The sequence below is a fragment of the Tiliqua scincoides genome, chromosome 1, assembly GCF_035046505.1.
Source record: "Tiliqua scincoides isolate rTilSci1 chromosome 1, rTilSci1.hap2, whole genome shotgun sequence".
Lineage (NCBI taxonomy): Eukaryota > Metazoa > Chordata > Lepidosauria > Squamata > Scincidae > Tiliqua > Tiliqua scincoides.
The window spans coordinates 264,555,695-264,571,009 of NC_089821.1; the positions used below are offsets into that span (position 1 = coordinate 264,555,695).

General features: G+C 41.9%; 1 protein-coding gene across 2 annotated transcripts in view; it reads right to left on the reverse strand.

The window, feature by feature from the left end:
• Positions 1-15,315, reverse strand: part of KLHDC3 (kelch domain containing 3) — a 51,351-nt gene that overhangs the window by 28,864 nt on the left and 7,172 nt on the right. Inside the window, exons 1-4 of one of the 2 annotated variants that reach the window (XM_066624928.1) lie at positions 13,193-13,269; positions 7,262-7,517; positions 5,180-5,356; positions 184-299 (exon numbers count right to left, since the gene is read on the reverse strand). In XM_066624928.1, coding sequence (XP_066481025.1) covers positions 184-299; positions 5,180-5,356; positions 7,262-7,415 — 447 coding nt within the window. In that variant the 5' untranslated portion in view covers positions 7,416-7,517; positions 13,193-13,269. Of the gene's footprint in view, positions 1-183; positions 300-5,179; positions 5,357-7,261; positions 7,518-13,192; positions 13,270-15,315 lie in introns of those variants that run through there. The other variant, XM_066624920.1, reaches the window with a different exon arrangement.

The following is a 15,315-nucleotide window of genomic DNA, read 5'->3' on the forward strand; positions in this document are numbered from 1 at the left end:
CACTATATTGGGGTGCAAAAACATTCAACAACAGAACAGCTTCAGTAAACTTAGCAGATCAATATACATAACTTTGCAACTGGGGAACCACAGCCACACAGTAATTTCTTAGAACAAGTTCACTCCAAGCAGCATTGCCAAGCACATTCACACAAAGATAGAAGAGATCTTAAGATAACTTACCAGTTGCTCATACCCTCCAAAGATATACATGCTCCTTCCCAAGACACAGGCCGAATGTCCATCCCTTGCTCCTGGAACCATTCCAGAAACTTTTGGTGTGAACCATTTGTGTGTACCTAATATTTAAAAGATGGTCAAGAAGAAGAGATGACTCATTACTAACAGAGAGTGGCATGCTCAGGAATGAGTGACAAAAGGCACTTATGCCCTCCTTTTTCCCTTGGGGGGGTAATCATTCTATAAATATACAACGCATACCATTCCTTGTCAGGAAGCAATTACCTCCTGATGCTGTTCCATACAAGATACAAGGAAGAGCAGATGCCTGGAAGTTCCCTCACAGCTTCTAAAAGCTCTCCAAAGCCACCTGTTGCATCCTCACAAGGAGGACCTATGTTCTTTCACTATGTCCCCACTGTGTATTGTTACTGCACAGCTATGCTGGAAGAAGTGCTTACTACCTTTCAGAAATGGACTGAACAGCAGGAAATTGCCACACTCCGTGAAGAGCGCTCTTCGTGTGGAACATTCATCCAGCAATGAAAAGCACTGCAAAGCTTAAGCCTACACCTGTCCTGGAAGCCCAAAGGGGAGAACAAGAGAAACACAGATTAGCCTTGGTACAGCAGGAGATCCTTTAAGCACACTTGGCAATCAGCTGTAGCGCTTATTCCAGGAAACAAACATAGAGCAGCCTTTTCAAAATCATCGCCGCACCACCGGCCTCTCATAACCTGGCTTCCATCCATAGCCATCCACCCAGACTCTAACTGGAGCTGTAACTTCAGCCCACTGCAAGGTCAATATAAGCTCTGCTGAGATGATTAGCACAGAGAGAGAGAGAGCCTTGCTCCTAATGGGATGCTTGCCATTCTCAGATTCCTAAATCCAGTCGAGTGTTATCCCTAAAGACCTTGGCCAAGAGCAACACATGAAACGAGAGACTAAAGCAGGCTGTGACACCTAATCTAGAGGACACTTGCCAGCCAGCAAAAGGACAATGCCATGTGGAACAGCCTCAGGGCTTTGTCTAGCCTGAAGTGACTCATGCAAGAGGGCTTCCACCTTTTCCCTTGAGAGAGGGAGGATTAGCAATGCTTGCTTTCCAGGGACAGTGGGGAACAACACAGGCAAGTGCGTGCAAGGATTCTGGAGAGCCCACAGTGCCTGAGCAACTCACTCCTCCCTTAAACAGGCAGAAAAATGAAATCAGATGGGCAGCTGTGAGATGCAAAAATAGACCTGAGAATTCTATAGATATCTCATTTTGCTGCTTACAACAAACTCCAAGTCACTGGGAGAGCAAGTGTCTGCTAAAGAAACAAACCACAAGACCCAAGAGGCTTATTCCATCTTCCAGGGCATGTGTAGTCTTACCAAATACTGATTCTCTCACCCTTTTCCTTGTTATGACTAGTTTACAAAGACTGTTTTCGCTGAAGTCCCATGCATAAAACTGAAACATGGCAAAGGTCTTCACATACTCCTTACCAGTGGCGTCACTGGGATTCGCGTCACCCGGTGCAGGAGGCCTGCATGTCACCCCATGCAGTGGGCGGGGCAACGCCCCAGGTGGTGGGCGTGGTGATGTACCATCACCCCACCCCCACTGGTTTTTTGGCTGTACCTTTTGTTAGAACACAGATATTTCAATGTGGTTTGTTTCATTACATTCTGCATGAAATTACGCATTGATTGATATAACATGATGGTGTTATTCCTCCAAACTCTGATTTTAGTGATTTTGAAAACTTGTAGAGTCTCACACACACACACCCCCATGTCAACTTACTAACATCTTGTTGTAGCAGTTCTCAAACTTTTAGCATTGGGACCCACTTTTTAGAATGACAATCTGTCCAGGACCCATTGGAAGTGATGTCATGGCAAGCAAATTAAAATAAATAATTATAAATAAATTAAAATAAAAGAAATAATTAAATAAGGGGGAGCCAGTCCTGTTCCACCAAGTCAATCTACTCTGAAGTAAGTCCCACAGTGGTCAATGGGGCTTACTCTCAGGAAAGTGTGGGTAGGATTGCAGCCTGTGAGCCCAAGCCTATGCATGTCTACTCTGAAGTAAGTCCCATAGTGGTCAGTGGAGCTTACTCTGTAGTCTGCCTGCAATAACAACCCCCCAAAAAGAATCAGTGAGATTTCCAGCCCACCCCAGTGCCCAGTTTAAAGTTCTTCTATTTCAGGAACATCAAGATAAAGACACTCTTGGCTTTGCAAGTGCAAAATAGAAAACATGCCCCATGCCAGTTCAAACCTCTTTTTTTGTCCTTTTTAGTGGGGGGGGGGGGGGAAGGCTGCCTTCTGGAGCATTTGTTGCACTCCAGCTCCATTGGATCGGGACCATTCTGGTGTTCTCGCATTCCCCTTTGCCTGGTCTGACCACCAACCAAGGCACGCCTGCCTATTCGCAAGTAAACGCAACCATGAGGCTGCTTCGCTTTCCATAGGGCTCAATAGACTGCAGCTGGGAGGGAGGGACCTCCTTCTCCCTTTTGTGTTTTTGGGGGCTGCATTCATTGGATCAGGACCATTGGAGTCCTTTCAGCCTGTCCTTTCCCTAAGGCAAGTTTGCCTACTCGTGAGTAGACGCGGCCATGTGGTTTCACTGCAGGCTCAATAGACTCGCAGCTGGGAAGGAGGGACCTTCTCGGGTGTTTTTGGGGGGCTGCATTCATTGGATCAGGACCATTCAGGTGTCATTGGATTCCTCTCAGCCTGCCCTTTCCGACGGACTATGGCAAGTATGCCTACCCGAGAGTAAACGTGCGATACGGCTCACTTTCACTTTCCAGAGGGCTCCATGCATCTTTTCTATCCTTTTTTTGGCCATAACATTTGAAGGAAAGGAGATATTTCAATTCTGTTTTTTGCATTGCATTCCGCTGGACATTCCGCATCCAACAGTGTATGGCATGACAGTGTAGCTCCTAACGCCACAATTTTAGCACGTCACCCCCCCCGGCGCGTCACCCGGTGTGGCCCGCACCCTCCAGCGACGCCACTGCTCCTTAGTAAAATGAAACGGACATATTGACCCATGTGGTGTTCTTATAAGCAGATACATACAATAAACCCTTGCCTTATTATGACCAGATATGGCCCTGACTTGAAAAATACAGCATTTAGTATAGACACAAGCCATGCATTTTTAAATATACAATTTATGCAACAGCACTCTCCTGAAGTCATTCTCACCATCGGATTGCTTGACATTAACTTCCAATATTACTTTTCAAGTGCCTGGACTCATTCTGGGAAACACAACCGTTTTCCAGGGAAGATGCACATTTTCTGGTTTCTAAGATGTTGCCAAACACGCAGGTTCCCCACCCAGCCTATGTTGCACGCACATTTTTGTCTTCAAAAAACTATGTCACCTTGTGATAGAAAAACCTATTCAGTTGGTGGCAGACAACATAGCCAAACCGGAAGCTTTTCTCACCCTTCTAACCCTGGTATCCACTCTCCTGTCATATGTCAGTAACAACGAACAGAATGCTGCCAGTCCCACTCAAATACTACAATAATGTTTTACACTATTTAAGCTTTGAGTCAATTCTTGAAGCCTTTGCATATTACTGAGAATTTGCCCCACATGTTTCATAATTTCATTATTTTCTTTTTCCCTAGTAATCATACAACTATCTTTAATAAACAGATATATTTCCATGGCTTGATGGAATACAGACATTGCAAAATATAGGTTGCTTGGAAAAAAATAATGACTTTATGCCTGAAGTATAAAATATAACGTTGTGCATCGTTTTCTTCTGTCTCTCTAGTCTTATTTCAACTCACTTCTCTTGGCAATCCATACCCTCTTCCCAATAGTACGGCAAGGCTGTCCTGTGCACAGTCCATAGTACAAGTACATGGACTCCTTAAAACACCAGTCATGACTGGTTGTGCAATATTTATTTTAAAATCATTTCTATTTTGCCTGGCTTGTCTATCAAGGCACCTCCAGACAGTTAACAGGAAAAAACAAAACAAAAACAACTGAAACAAAAACAAATTTAAAAGGAAGTACAGTAAGCCCTTGGTATCCACAATGAATTTGTTCCAGGATACCCCTCCCCAGTGGATTCCAAATTGTGTGGATAACGGAATCAGTGGGGGGGGGGGCGGCAGGCAGAAAAACCAGAAATGCATTTCAGAAGCCTCCTGGAAGCACTCTGAAGCATGGGGAGGCCACATGCTATATCCATGCCTCAGAAGGCCTCCTGGACAAAACTGGAAGGAACTTCCAGTTGCACCTGGGAGATCTGCAAGGCCCTCCAGCCATGGGCTTAGCACCAGTGCTGAATCAAATCCATGGAAGCCAAACCCATTGATGAGGAGGACCCACAGTATAAGACAAAACCAAAACACCACAACTGAAAAGTTACTTCAATCACCACTGCCACAATTACGCCCCTCCAAAAGCTGAACAGAAAAGACCGGTCTTAATATGCCTCCTTACAGAGCATAGGGTGAGAAGGCAACTAAGCCTTCAGAGGGGGGGGAGGCATTGCACAAGGCCAGTGCCACCACCAAGAAGGCCTTGATCCCAGGGGATGCCTCCTATGCCTCTGAAGGCAAGGGTACCCAGAGAAAGGCTTTATATGATGGTCCATGTGTATGACAAAGTGTGGAAGGAAATGTCTTTAAGGTATTCAAGTCCCAAACTGTTTAAGGTCTAAATAATTTGGGACTTGGGTATCAAGGATACCTTGTCCTTTAAACTTTAGAACTGTAAAGGACACAATGAACCCTTTCAATTAAGCCAGGAAACAAAGTCCCATATAAATACTCATCTGTCTTAAAAATAATAATTTTAGTGAATAATCAAACCTCATCATCGAGGTTATAACCCTCTGGAGTAGGCATATCACAGCTGCTGTTTCCAGTTTAGACACAGATGCAGACTCCAATTTTTGTTTAGAATACGCAGAAGTATGCAACAGCAAGAATTGCAGGGCAGAAAATTAACACTTACTGACGTCAAAGGCATATAATACATTGCAGGCTCCCTCGGTGTCATTGCGACCTCCCCAGATGTAGATGGTGTCATCAATGACAACTGCAGAGTGCCCATATCTCATATAGGGAACTTCCCTCACATGGTCCCTGTTGTTTGTCCACACTGGCGGCAGCTTGGTCCACCGCAGAGACACTAGAAGAAAACAGTACCGAGAACTACTTGAATGCTGTGCTTATGAAGCAGGGAGAAACTAATTGACACAACCATGTCAGCTGCTCTGATCAACAAGCCATAGAAGTTTTTTAATTCTCTTATATAAAATCTCTATCTGTATACTGGTAGCAAATAAACAAATGAAAAACATACCAAACTCAGAAAAAAAATGCACGACCTAAATACGAGATACAGAAGCAGAACAATGAAAAGGAGTTTAAAAAATGTCACTGGATCACTGAGAAAATGTACAAGATGCTTGCTGAGATCCATTTGCATTTAGCAAAAATGTACAGGCATCTCTCGATGTGTGGGTTAAGTTCTTGGAAGTCAGCATATATATTAAAAATGCATAAAATAACCCATTTCTTCCCAAGGTGAAAAAATTAGCACACAGTGGCTTTCCTTTGATATTTGTAACAGGGAGGAAACTATGCGATTTAAACCTTTCCTGAAAACTTTAACTTCATCAGAACACCTGGAACAAAATGTTGCATGTACGCAACCATGGGCAAAGAAGGGGTTGTAAAAGAAGGGGCTACTTTCCAAGGGCGGAAATAATGTGCAAGCCTTTGGTTTTCAGTACATTTCTTTGTTAGGGGACATGAACTGAGCTTCCTATGCCTACAGAAAAGATTTGGCAGCATCAGGAACATCTGGAACAAAATGTAGCATTTCTAAAATCAAAGGGTGAATAGGTAGCCAAAACAGAGGGTTCTACAACTAGAAGCATAGGGTACAAATTGTTATTTAATAAACACTTTATTATTAATGAAGTAACTTATTTCGTTTGTAACAGATAACAATACCCATCGGGCAACCCTTCAGTTCTCAGCATGTGAACCTCTATCGCTTTTGACAGACATAACTTTATTACTGTGAATGAAACTCTTCAAAGCAGTTAGGATGCAAATGTAGATTGCATTTTTTACAAAGATAAACAGTTTGTGATTTGCAATGTCTGCATCTTCTCTCATTGTTTCCTCTTCTTCTGATTAGATAGCCCTGATCATCAAAGCAAATGCTAGCTGACAGAGATTCTCTGTGAGGAGGCCTCCCCTTTGACACAGAGGCAGTGGGTCACTCTTCTATATTGTTGACCTCCAAATCCTTCAGCATTAATGCCATGGAAACCTCAGACTTGTAATCTAACTGTGATATGTTGGACTTGGTTACCATGCGGAAGATTTTCCAGAAATTTACCAGTGTGCTTTCCAGTTTGTTTATAAATAATGGCCACCATGACTTTTTTCCTTGTACGCCTATGTGGTAATTTGCGACAGCACTATCTTGAAGGTCCACCTCACACCTGCGTTGATTGTAGTGCTGTATCACACATGGCTGGGGCAGCATGTCATATGTTTTTTTTCTTTCAGTTGTACTGCTTGGGATGTCCTTTTGGTTCAAGTCCAATAAAGTTCAAGATCACTGTGATCACTGCGCTATCTTTCCATCTAACAATGTAAATGTCTCTGTTGGTGTCAAAGGTGTAGTCTGATTCTTCTTTTGCAGATTTTTTCATTTGTTTAGCTTTCTGCAGTACACTGCAGTCCATGAGGCAACTGTCTCTAGTGGTTCCTGGGGTGTAAAACTTCTTAGACAACTGAGCCATGAGACTGTAACTAGAGAAGAAGTTGTCAAAACCAATTTCATGATTTTTCAGTTCTGCAGATTGCTTTATTTCTGTCTGCAAGGTGCATTAAGAGTTTCAACTGCAGGACATATCACTTTTTAAAAACAGATAATATAAGTCTCTCAGACTCCCAAAAAATCAGAAAAATTTATTCCAATAAAGAGGCCATGAGAATAGTATATAAACACAACTATGCAACCATACTAAAGTGCAAGCTGTTCAATGGCGTTCTACTCAAACACTCATCTTACCAGCATTAAATACGTGAACGTCGATCTGTCGCATAGTCTCATAGTCTTCACCCGAGCAGTAGCCACCAAAAGAGTAGACTTTGTGTCCAACAGCCACAGCAGCGTGGTTTACTCTCCGGGGCCCACCTTCTAAGTGCACTGTCCACCGTAACATTCCCTTTTATGAGTGTTTAGTCCCCTCCAAACTGGGGGGTGGGAGCACTAGAGCCTCATGCCGACAGGGCTACCAACCATGTTGGTTTGTAGCCACGGAGTTCTGCAACAGACAAAAATACAAGAGTTCAAAAAACATCCTGTGAGGCCTTGTGCACAAGGACTCTTGGTCTTCCCCTATTCAACAGTACTCCCAGAATGGAAGAAGATTTAACAGTCAAATTCCTCCCCTTGGAACTAAGAATGGCTCCCTCCTTGGAGACCTCTCAGCGGGGCCTCAATACATTTTTATTCAGGATGGTGTTTGATAGCTGACATGATGTACTGGTGCTTTAATCAAATTAACTAACTGTTTGTGATTCACTGGGGCTTGTCATGTTTTATTATTATTGTTTTTAATTCTGCAAAACTCCTTGATTGCCCATCAAGAAAGGCAGGGCATTAATTATTTAAAATAAATAAATAATTTCCTTATTCTCTTAAAATCCAGAGTTCTGATGTCAGGTTCTTTTTGAAACACAAGTAAGAGAAAAGCAGGTTGGCTGTGAAAGGTTTTTCAAAAGTCAGTCCCTGGGAGAAAATCAGTGGTTAGAGATTTAAACCCACACACATCTCTCCAGTTGCATGTCCAAAATAGAAAGAAACCTGTCTTCAGCTTCGTGATGACTGGAGTGGGAGTTCTCCAAGCCCTGTCTGAAGGCTTAGTGTCAAGTTGGAATCTTTAAGCATTTAAAGATAACTTTCTCCCTGGGTATTTGAGCTATGTAGGTATCTAAGAGACAATGAACAGAATATTGATTCTGTTCACAGTCTGCTTAAATGTTCTGTTTCTGCCCCAAAGAACAAACTCAGTACTAGTCCAGTCAGTTATTAAATCCCCACTGGATAAATGTTTAGCATTTTGAAAGAAAAATGAAACTTTTTCCTGTAAGAACATTGGCTTTTTTCCACAGGGCAAGAGAAATCCATTTTTCCTTTCCTCATGACATCAGCCAACAATAGTTTAAGGACCCAATGCTATCCAACTTTCCATTACTGATGGAGACGTACCAACAGGAGATGTACTGCATCCTGTGGTGGTGGGGAGGGCCTCTGTTCCTCCTTAGGGAATGTTTGTTCCCTTACCTTGGTGCTGCATTGTGGCTGCACTGGTGCTAGAAAGTTGGATAGGTCTGGGCCCTAAGTTAGCCAGGTTTTGAGAATCAACCACGAGAAGATAGTAAAACCTTCTGCTTGAAAACATGTCTCTAAAATTCTCACTTAATACACAGATCAGATGTTAAAATCCAAATGCTTTCTCTGTAGTTGACAAACTACAATACAGTATATGTACCCATAAACGTTAACACAAGAAAACCCAGGTTTCAAATATACAGTATATTGGAAACATATAAGAGATCTATAGATGCTGAAAGTATACCAAAATCCTGACAAAATCTATTAGAAAGAAAACAAAATAGCACAAAGGATAAAATGTCTACAAATACATATAATTTTTTTAGAGAGAGAATGATATTTGCTCAAAGTATAAAGTTGCGGTACAGTATCGGAGGCCACGGGGAAAAGCTTGTTCCAGAGACCTGCATGCACAAGCCACTTCCAAACAATGAAAAAAAACATTTACTCCCTAAGCATTCTATAAATGTCACAACATAGGAAATAATGAGGAAGATTTCAATTTCCTATGAGCCGCCTGTATATAAACAGAGGCTGAATGTGGAGTTTCATAAAGGAGCTGGCTAAAAAGAAGTTCAAGTTAAAAAGCATATATCCTTCAGTAATGTTGTCCTTTAAAGTGGCTGAAGCATGCATACGAATAACTCACAGAGTACTTTTTAAAGTCATCCGACTAGACACAGTTGGGTATTTCTGTATGGAGAGATATCAGAAACACTCTTCAAAAATGTTAGATGCTTGTGAAAGGGGTGCATGCTGTGGCCAGACACCTTTAGAATTACAGAGGATGACGCTACTGCAACTCAAGAATCAGACTGAACATACAAGGCCAGTCTAGAGATTGTTAGTCCTATACCACGTATCACTCAGTTATGCGTAAATGCAGACATTTACTAATGATCTCCCTGTGATGGGCCTACAACATACGGGGCTGGCAAACCCACGCGATTTTACCCCACATTTGCACCAAACCAAGGAAACCAGAATTCTTCTTATTTTATGGGTGAATGCTACAGGTGACTAGTTCCCCACATGGCCAGATGGCCTTGTTATTAAGTTACTACTTAGCAAAGGTTTTTTGTTTTTTTAATCCATACTGACTTGTAGTTTCAAAAAGATTCATTTTACAGCTTGGCAGTGATTGATTCAATTGCAATTATATTTTGACCTATTTTGCACTGTTACATTCAACAGTGTGGCAACACTGAGTCAGTAGCTAAACAACTCCTAGTTCCTAACTTTTCCTCATAGTTAGGCCTGCTGACATCAACCACTGCTCCTTTGCTTTCTTTTCTTTCCAACAAATTCACATCCAGAAAGGCTAGGAACCAAACACAAAATTACATAAGTGGGCCTACAGACAACTTAAAACTACCATTTAGGCCACACTGTTAAAGCGACTATGAGCATTTAATACTGTATTTACTTAACATCAGCAATATGCTTCATGCAGAGTTCCAAGTTGTCACAGCAACTCTGCCAACAGCGAATAGAATGACCCTACCTTTTCGAAAGTTTAACTTTAAACACACCCAATCTTCAAGGGTCTCGTAGGATAGTAACATAGATCTACCTCATTAAAAAGCAATAAAACCAGGTAAAAATCTGTATTGAAATCATACCTTTTCCTTTCAACATAACAAAAAAAAGACTTAAAATGCTTCTAAAAGATACCTCTGAAGATTATCTGGATTCATTTCAATCCATGCCTCAAGTCTGGGTTTAGCAGTGAAGCTGGTTTGGTTACCCTGATAGCTGACCTATGCCAGGAGAAAGGAAGGGAAGTATGACCCTGCCAGTTGATTCTCCTGAACCTTTCAGTTGCTTTCAACATCACTGATCACGGATGGCAACCTCTAAATAGGCTGCTGGGGTTGGGAATGGGGGGAGGGGTTTTCTATATTTCTATGCTTCCTTGCCTTTCTTAACAGTTCTAGAAGTTGTTGCTGTAAACCAGGGGTGTCCAAACATTTTGGCAGGAGGGCCACATCATCTCTCTCTGACTCTGTGTCAGGGGCCGGGGAAAAAATGAATTAAATTACATTTCAAATTTGAATAAATTTACATAAATGAATTTTATTAGAGATGGAACTTATATGAATGAATGAAGGTCTTGCAGTAGCTCAAGGCCTATAAAAGGCCTTGCATAAAGCAAAGTTAGCCTTTCCTTCGCTGCCACTGCAGCATCACAGATGTGAAACAGCAAGTAGTGGAGGGGGCCCTCATCCCACAGCTCAGGCGAGAGGTTGAACAGTTGTCCTCATGCTGAGAGCAGTTGAGTTGGGCCAGCACGGGCTCCAGCAAGTCTCCGGAGGGCCAGATTGGGAGCCCCTGAGGGCAGCAAGTGGCCCCCAGGCCAGGGTTTGGGCACCCCTGCAGTGTAAACTATTGCTCTTCGGCTCTATCCCACAGCAATTATTCCACAGTGTACCATAAGGTTTGATTCCCCCTCTGCTGTTGAACATCTACATAAAACTGCGGAATGAAGTTGCCTGAAGATTAGGAGAGGTTTGTCAGCAATATGCAGACAACACTACACTCTAGTTCTTCTTTGCAACAGTTTCTGGTGTGGCTATGGGAGTTCTACACTGATGAGGGCAAATAAACGGAAACTCAATCCAGACAAGACAGCTGATGGGTGGCTTTCCAGACTTGGAAGGTGATGTTCAGCTGCTTTTGAATAGGGAGTGTGCTCCCCCTTAAAGATCAGGTTCATAGCCTGGGAGTGCTGTTAGACCTAACTCTATCTGTGGAAGCCCAGATGACTTTTGTAACTCAAAGCACCTTTCACCAGTTATAGCTGGTGTACTATTAAACCTGGTAATGATTATCCTGGTCACAATTATCCATAATCTAGTAACATCCCATTTGGATTGCGGCAACATGTATATGGGACTGCCCTTGAAGACAAATCTGACATTTTAGAGTTCTCTAGCTGCCAAATTCTGTACTAACTGAAGTTGGTCAAATGGTCTGGCTGATCTTGTGACAACTGCACGAACTGCTAGTCTGTTTCTAGTCACAATGCAAATTGCTGGTTCTTATCTTTAAATCTGTAGATGGTTTTGGACCTGGGTATCTGAAGGACTGCTTTGTTCCACATGAACCTGCCTGGGCTTTATGATAATCCTCAGAGGCCCCTCTACAAGCTCCCCCAGCTTCTGAAGTGAGGCTGATGATGAGGGCGAAGGGGCCTTCGCTAATGTGGCACCTGGTTGTGCAGTGCTTTTCAGGAAGGTTTCTCTAGTGCCAACTGAGATGCCCTTTCAGTATCAGGTAAAACTTTTTAAATTCACCTGGGTCTTTTAAGGTTAATGTTTTAGAACTGCTTTATGTTTTATCTGCTTTAAAGTGTGCTAATGCTGCTCTCTCCTTTTTGCTGGTTATGTTATTTATCTTTTTAATCTGAGAGCCAGAATTTTAGGACTGAAGAGTACTACATTTCTGTGCATTCCTTTAATAAATAAAAAAGGTCCTCAATGGTAGTCATCCACAATTTGTTTTTACCTTTACTTGACCTATACCTTTACTTGCTCTCAGGTTTAATTGATCTTAACCAGAAAGCAGCATTATGTGTTTTTATTTCATTATCACTAAAAAACCCACCTGCACCCACAATCTATAATAATATCAAGCATATTTAGGTTCAATTTCACCAGAACTCGATTATCATCAAGATCCATTAGGCTTGCCTGCCACCTCCTGCTGGACAGCGAAGTCCCTTGTTAGTTCAAGTAGACAAAGGAAATGCCAAGAAGAGAACAAGAATCTGAACGGCAAGGAGTCCATAAAGGTGGGCTAGCATCATTCTTCAAAGGAGCACAACATGTTCATAGCCCATGAAGACACTACCACATATTGCTAATTAGAAGGGAATCACTTTAGGAGTTCATAGCACACAAGAATTCAAAATATTGTCTTGAATCACTGGGTGGTTTCCTCAGAAATCTAACCAGTAAAAGGGGGGGGGAGCCCTCACCATCACAAACATACCCACCATTCACATTAATCGGCACCCCGTGATCAGGTTGAAAGGGTGGGGCACAAATATTTTAAATAAATAAATAATCTGCAACACTTAAAAGATATTTTAGAGCAGACATTCAGCAATTTTACCAACACGTATAAAAATAACAGAAGTTATAGCTTTAAAATGGACAGCAAATGCAGCCCAAGAAGATCAATCAAAATAATGAGCAGAACTAACATAAAATGTGATTAAAGACATTTCAGATGAACCTTCAGCCTTTGAGATAAGATAGAAAAGAAATCTAAGTAACAGTAATGACTATCTGAATGAGGAAGTGTTCAACCTTATATCCATTCCATGTCAGAATTGACCTTATAGTCAGTTAATTTAGCTCTATTCTTGAAGTAGCAGCACAAAGTTCTGAATTCCAACAAGAATATGATTGCATGAGTCAAATTCTTTTCACACATCACAGAAGAGCCCAGGAAGAACCAACATGATCCTCATACCCTTATTAACCCATAGCAGGAGCTCTGCTTTATTTATCTATCAAAGCTCTATTTCCCTAAACAGTAGAACAATCTTGCATCTCTACCACTTCTGAAGTATATGCAAAAGACACAAATCCCTACCATGCTGCTGTCTCAGTCCTTCAGGGTACAGAGGCTGTGGTTACAGCCACAAGGTTTAGCAACACTTAAAAATAGCTCCAGCCAGTGTAAAACAGTCCATATAGACTGTTCTATTTCAGGCACATCTCAACTCACTGTTACATCCAGCAGAACAACAATCCAGCTCCTTGTTTGACTCCTGACACTTACTCATTCCTTTGACTATTTATTGCAAGGTAGCAGGAAATGAGAGTTGGTGTCCGGCAGAACGTAGTGCAGCTATGCTATGACCTGAGTCACACCGCTGCTAAAGTAAGGCCACAAACTTGGGAAATCTTTAAGATCTGCAAGACACACAACTTGAAGAGCCAGAAATTCAAGGTCTATTCTCACACTGTCATGTCCATATTCAAAAGGATTCCTGAAGGTCACTTCCATAACTCCACATGTGCGTAAATCCACTGAGTAAGAACAGTACTTGTAACTTGCCTTTCCTCTAATCCAGGGGTCTTCAAACCCCAGCCCGGGGGCCAGATGTGGCCTGCGGCAAGCCTCTATCCAGCCCCAGCCAGACTCTTGTCCCCTGAAAGCCTCTGGTCCACTCAACTGAACATGACCAGAGCTGTGCTCTGGTTGTGTCTGGAGGGTGTTCTGAGGGGCAGAGAAGTTCAATGAATGAATTATTCACTCATCTAAGTTCCATCTCTTATTTATTTATTTAAATTTTATATTTAAATTTTTTCCCGGCCCTCAACACCACGCTAGATATTTGATGCGGCCCTCTGGCCAAAGGTTTGGAGACCCCTGCTCTAATCCAAATTCCAAAAAACATATCCGTTCACAAAAAATCCTTCAGTACTTTAAAAATACAAAAAATGCTACAGAAATATGTAATTTCAGTGGCAAGTATGCTGTAGAAGAGCACCTGTGGAATTCTGGACAAAATCCCATGGATCAAGCTCAGGGGAAAGTGTTCTGGTGCGGGACAGAAGCTGAACTTGCACATGGTGTGTGTACAAGTCACATCCCCCCTATATGCAAGGATATGCATAACTCTTAAGACTGGTTCATTCTTGCATCAATCATGAGCCACTGCTTCTCATTTTTAAAGAATAAAAAAAAGCTTTTTAAAAATAATGCACAGAAACAAGATGCATTTACAGGTTTGCCACTAACATTTAATACATTCAGGACAGACTTAAGAGAAGATTACTGAAAAACTGTACTACTGATTAACCCTGGGAGTTCTGATCTCCAAGAGACAGGTTCTCCTAAGACTGAATATGCTAATCAAAGTAACTCCAAGTTCCCAGAAGAAAAACATTATCCCCCACTCTTAAACTGGAAGTCCACAAGGTTGACTGTAATCAGAGAGAACTTGCAGTGGAAATAAGAAAAGTATCTTATAAGAACAGCAGGTAATGATGCATCATGGTGGTTCAACTGCAGTCCCATGAATCCTGCAGTCAGAAACCATTGCATCCACATTACATGGCTTAAACTTCCCACTTTCTGCTATTGACCACTGTGCAAGAGGCCAAAGTAGTTATGTAACATCTTTAGCTACCTATTCTCCTACCCATTCACTTCTCCTTTGCCACTGGTTAGGACAGGAGAAGCTTTTCCGATATCGAGCAACACACCTCAAATGTTCTTGAATTAATCCTTTCTAATTCGATGTCACCTCTTTAGCAAGATGAATGACTGAAGTAACATTACAGCAACGAATGGAGATTGTATGCACCTACTAATAGGAAACCCAGCTGTAAAGAGACAGTCTAGAGAAAAGGTCACACATTTCATCACTTATGTAAGTCAACAAGCTACTCTGCTAAAATCAGAAGAAACCAACTTCCACATTAAGCTACATTTACATACCACGCTTCTAGATCCAGACCTATCTGCTGCCCACCTCTCAAAATTAATTTTGCTCATTAGCTGTCAGACCAGTGCCCATTCTCCCCAACCACTTGACACATCAAGATTTTATCTCTTTTTGGCCTCTGCTTCATTCTTCTCTACACTATGTGGGAGCCATTCTGACATCAGAGGGAAGCAAACCAATCGGTTCAGAATTCCAAAGACAAAGAAGTGATCCAGATAACACTGATAATAGATTAACTTTTTATTAGAGAATTACTACT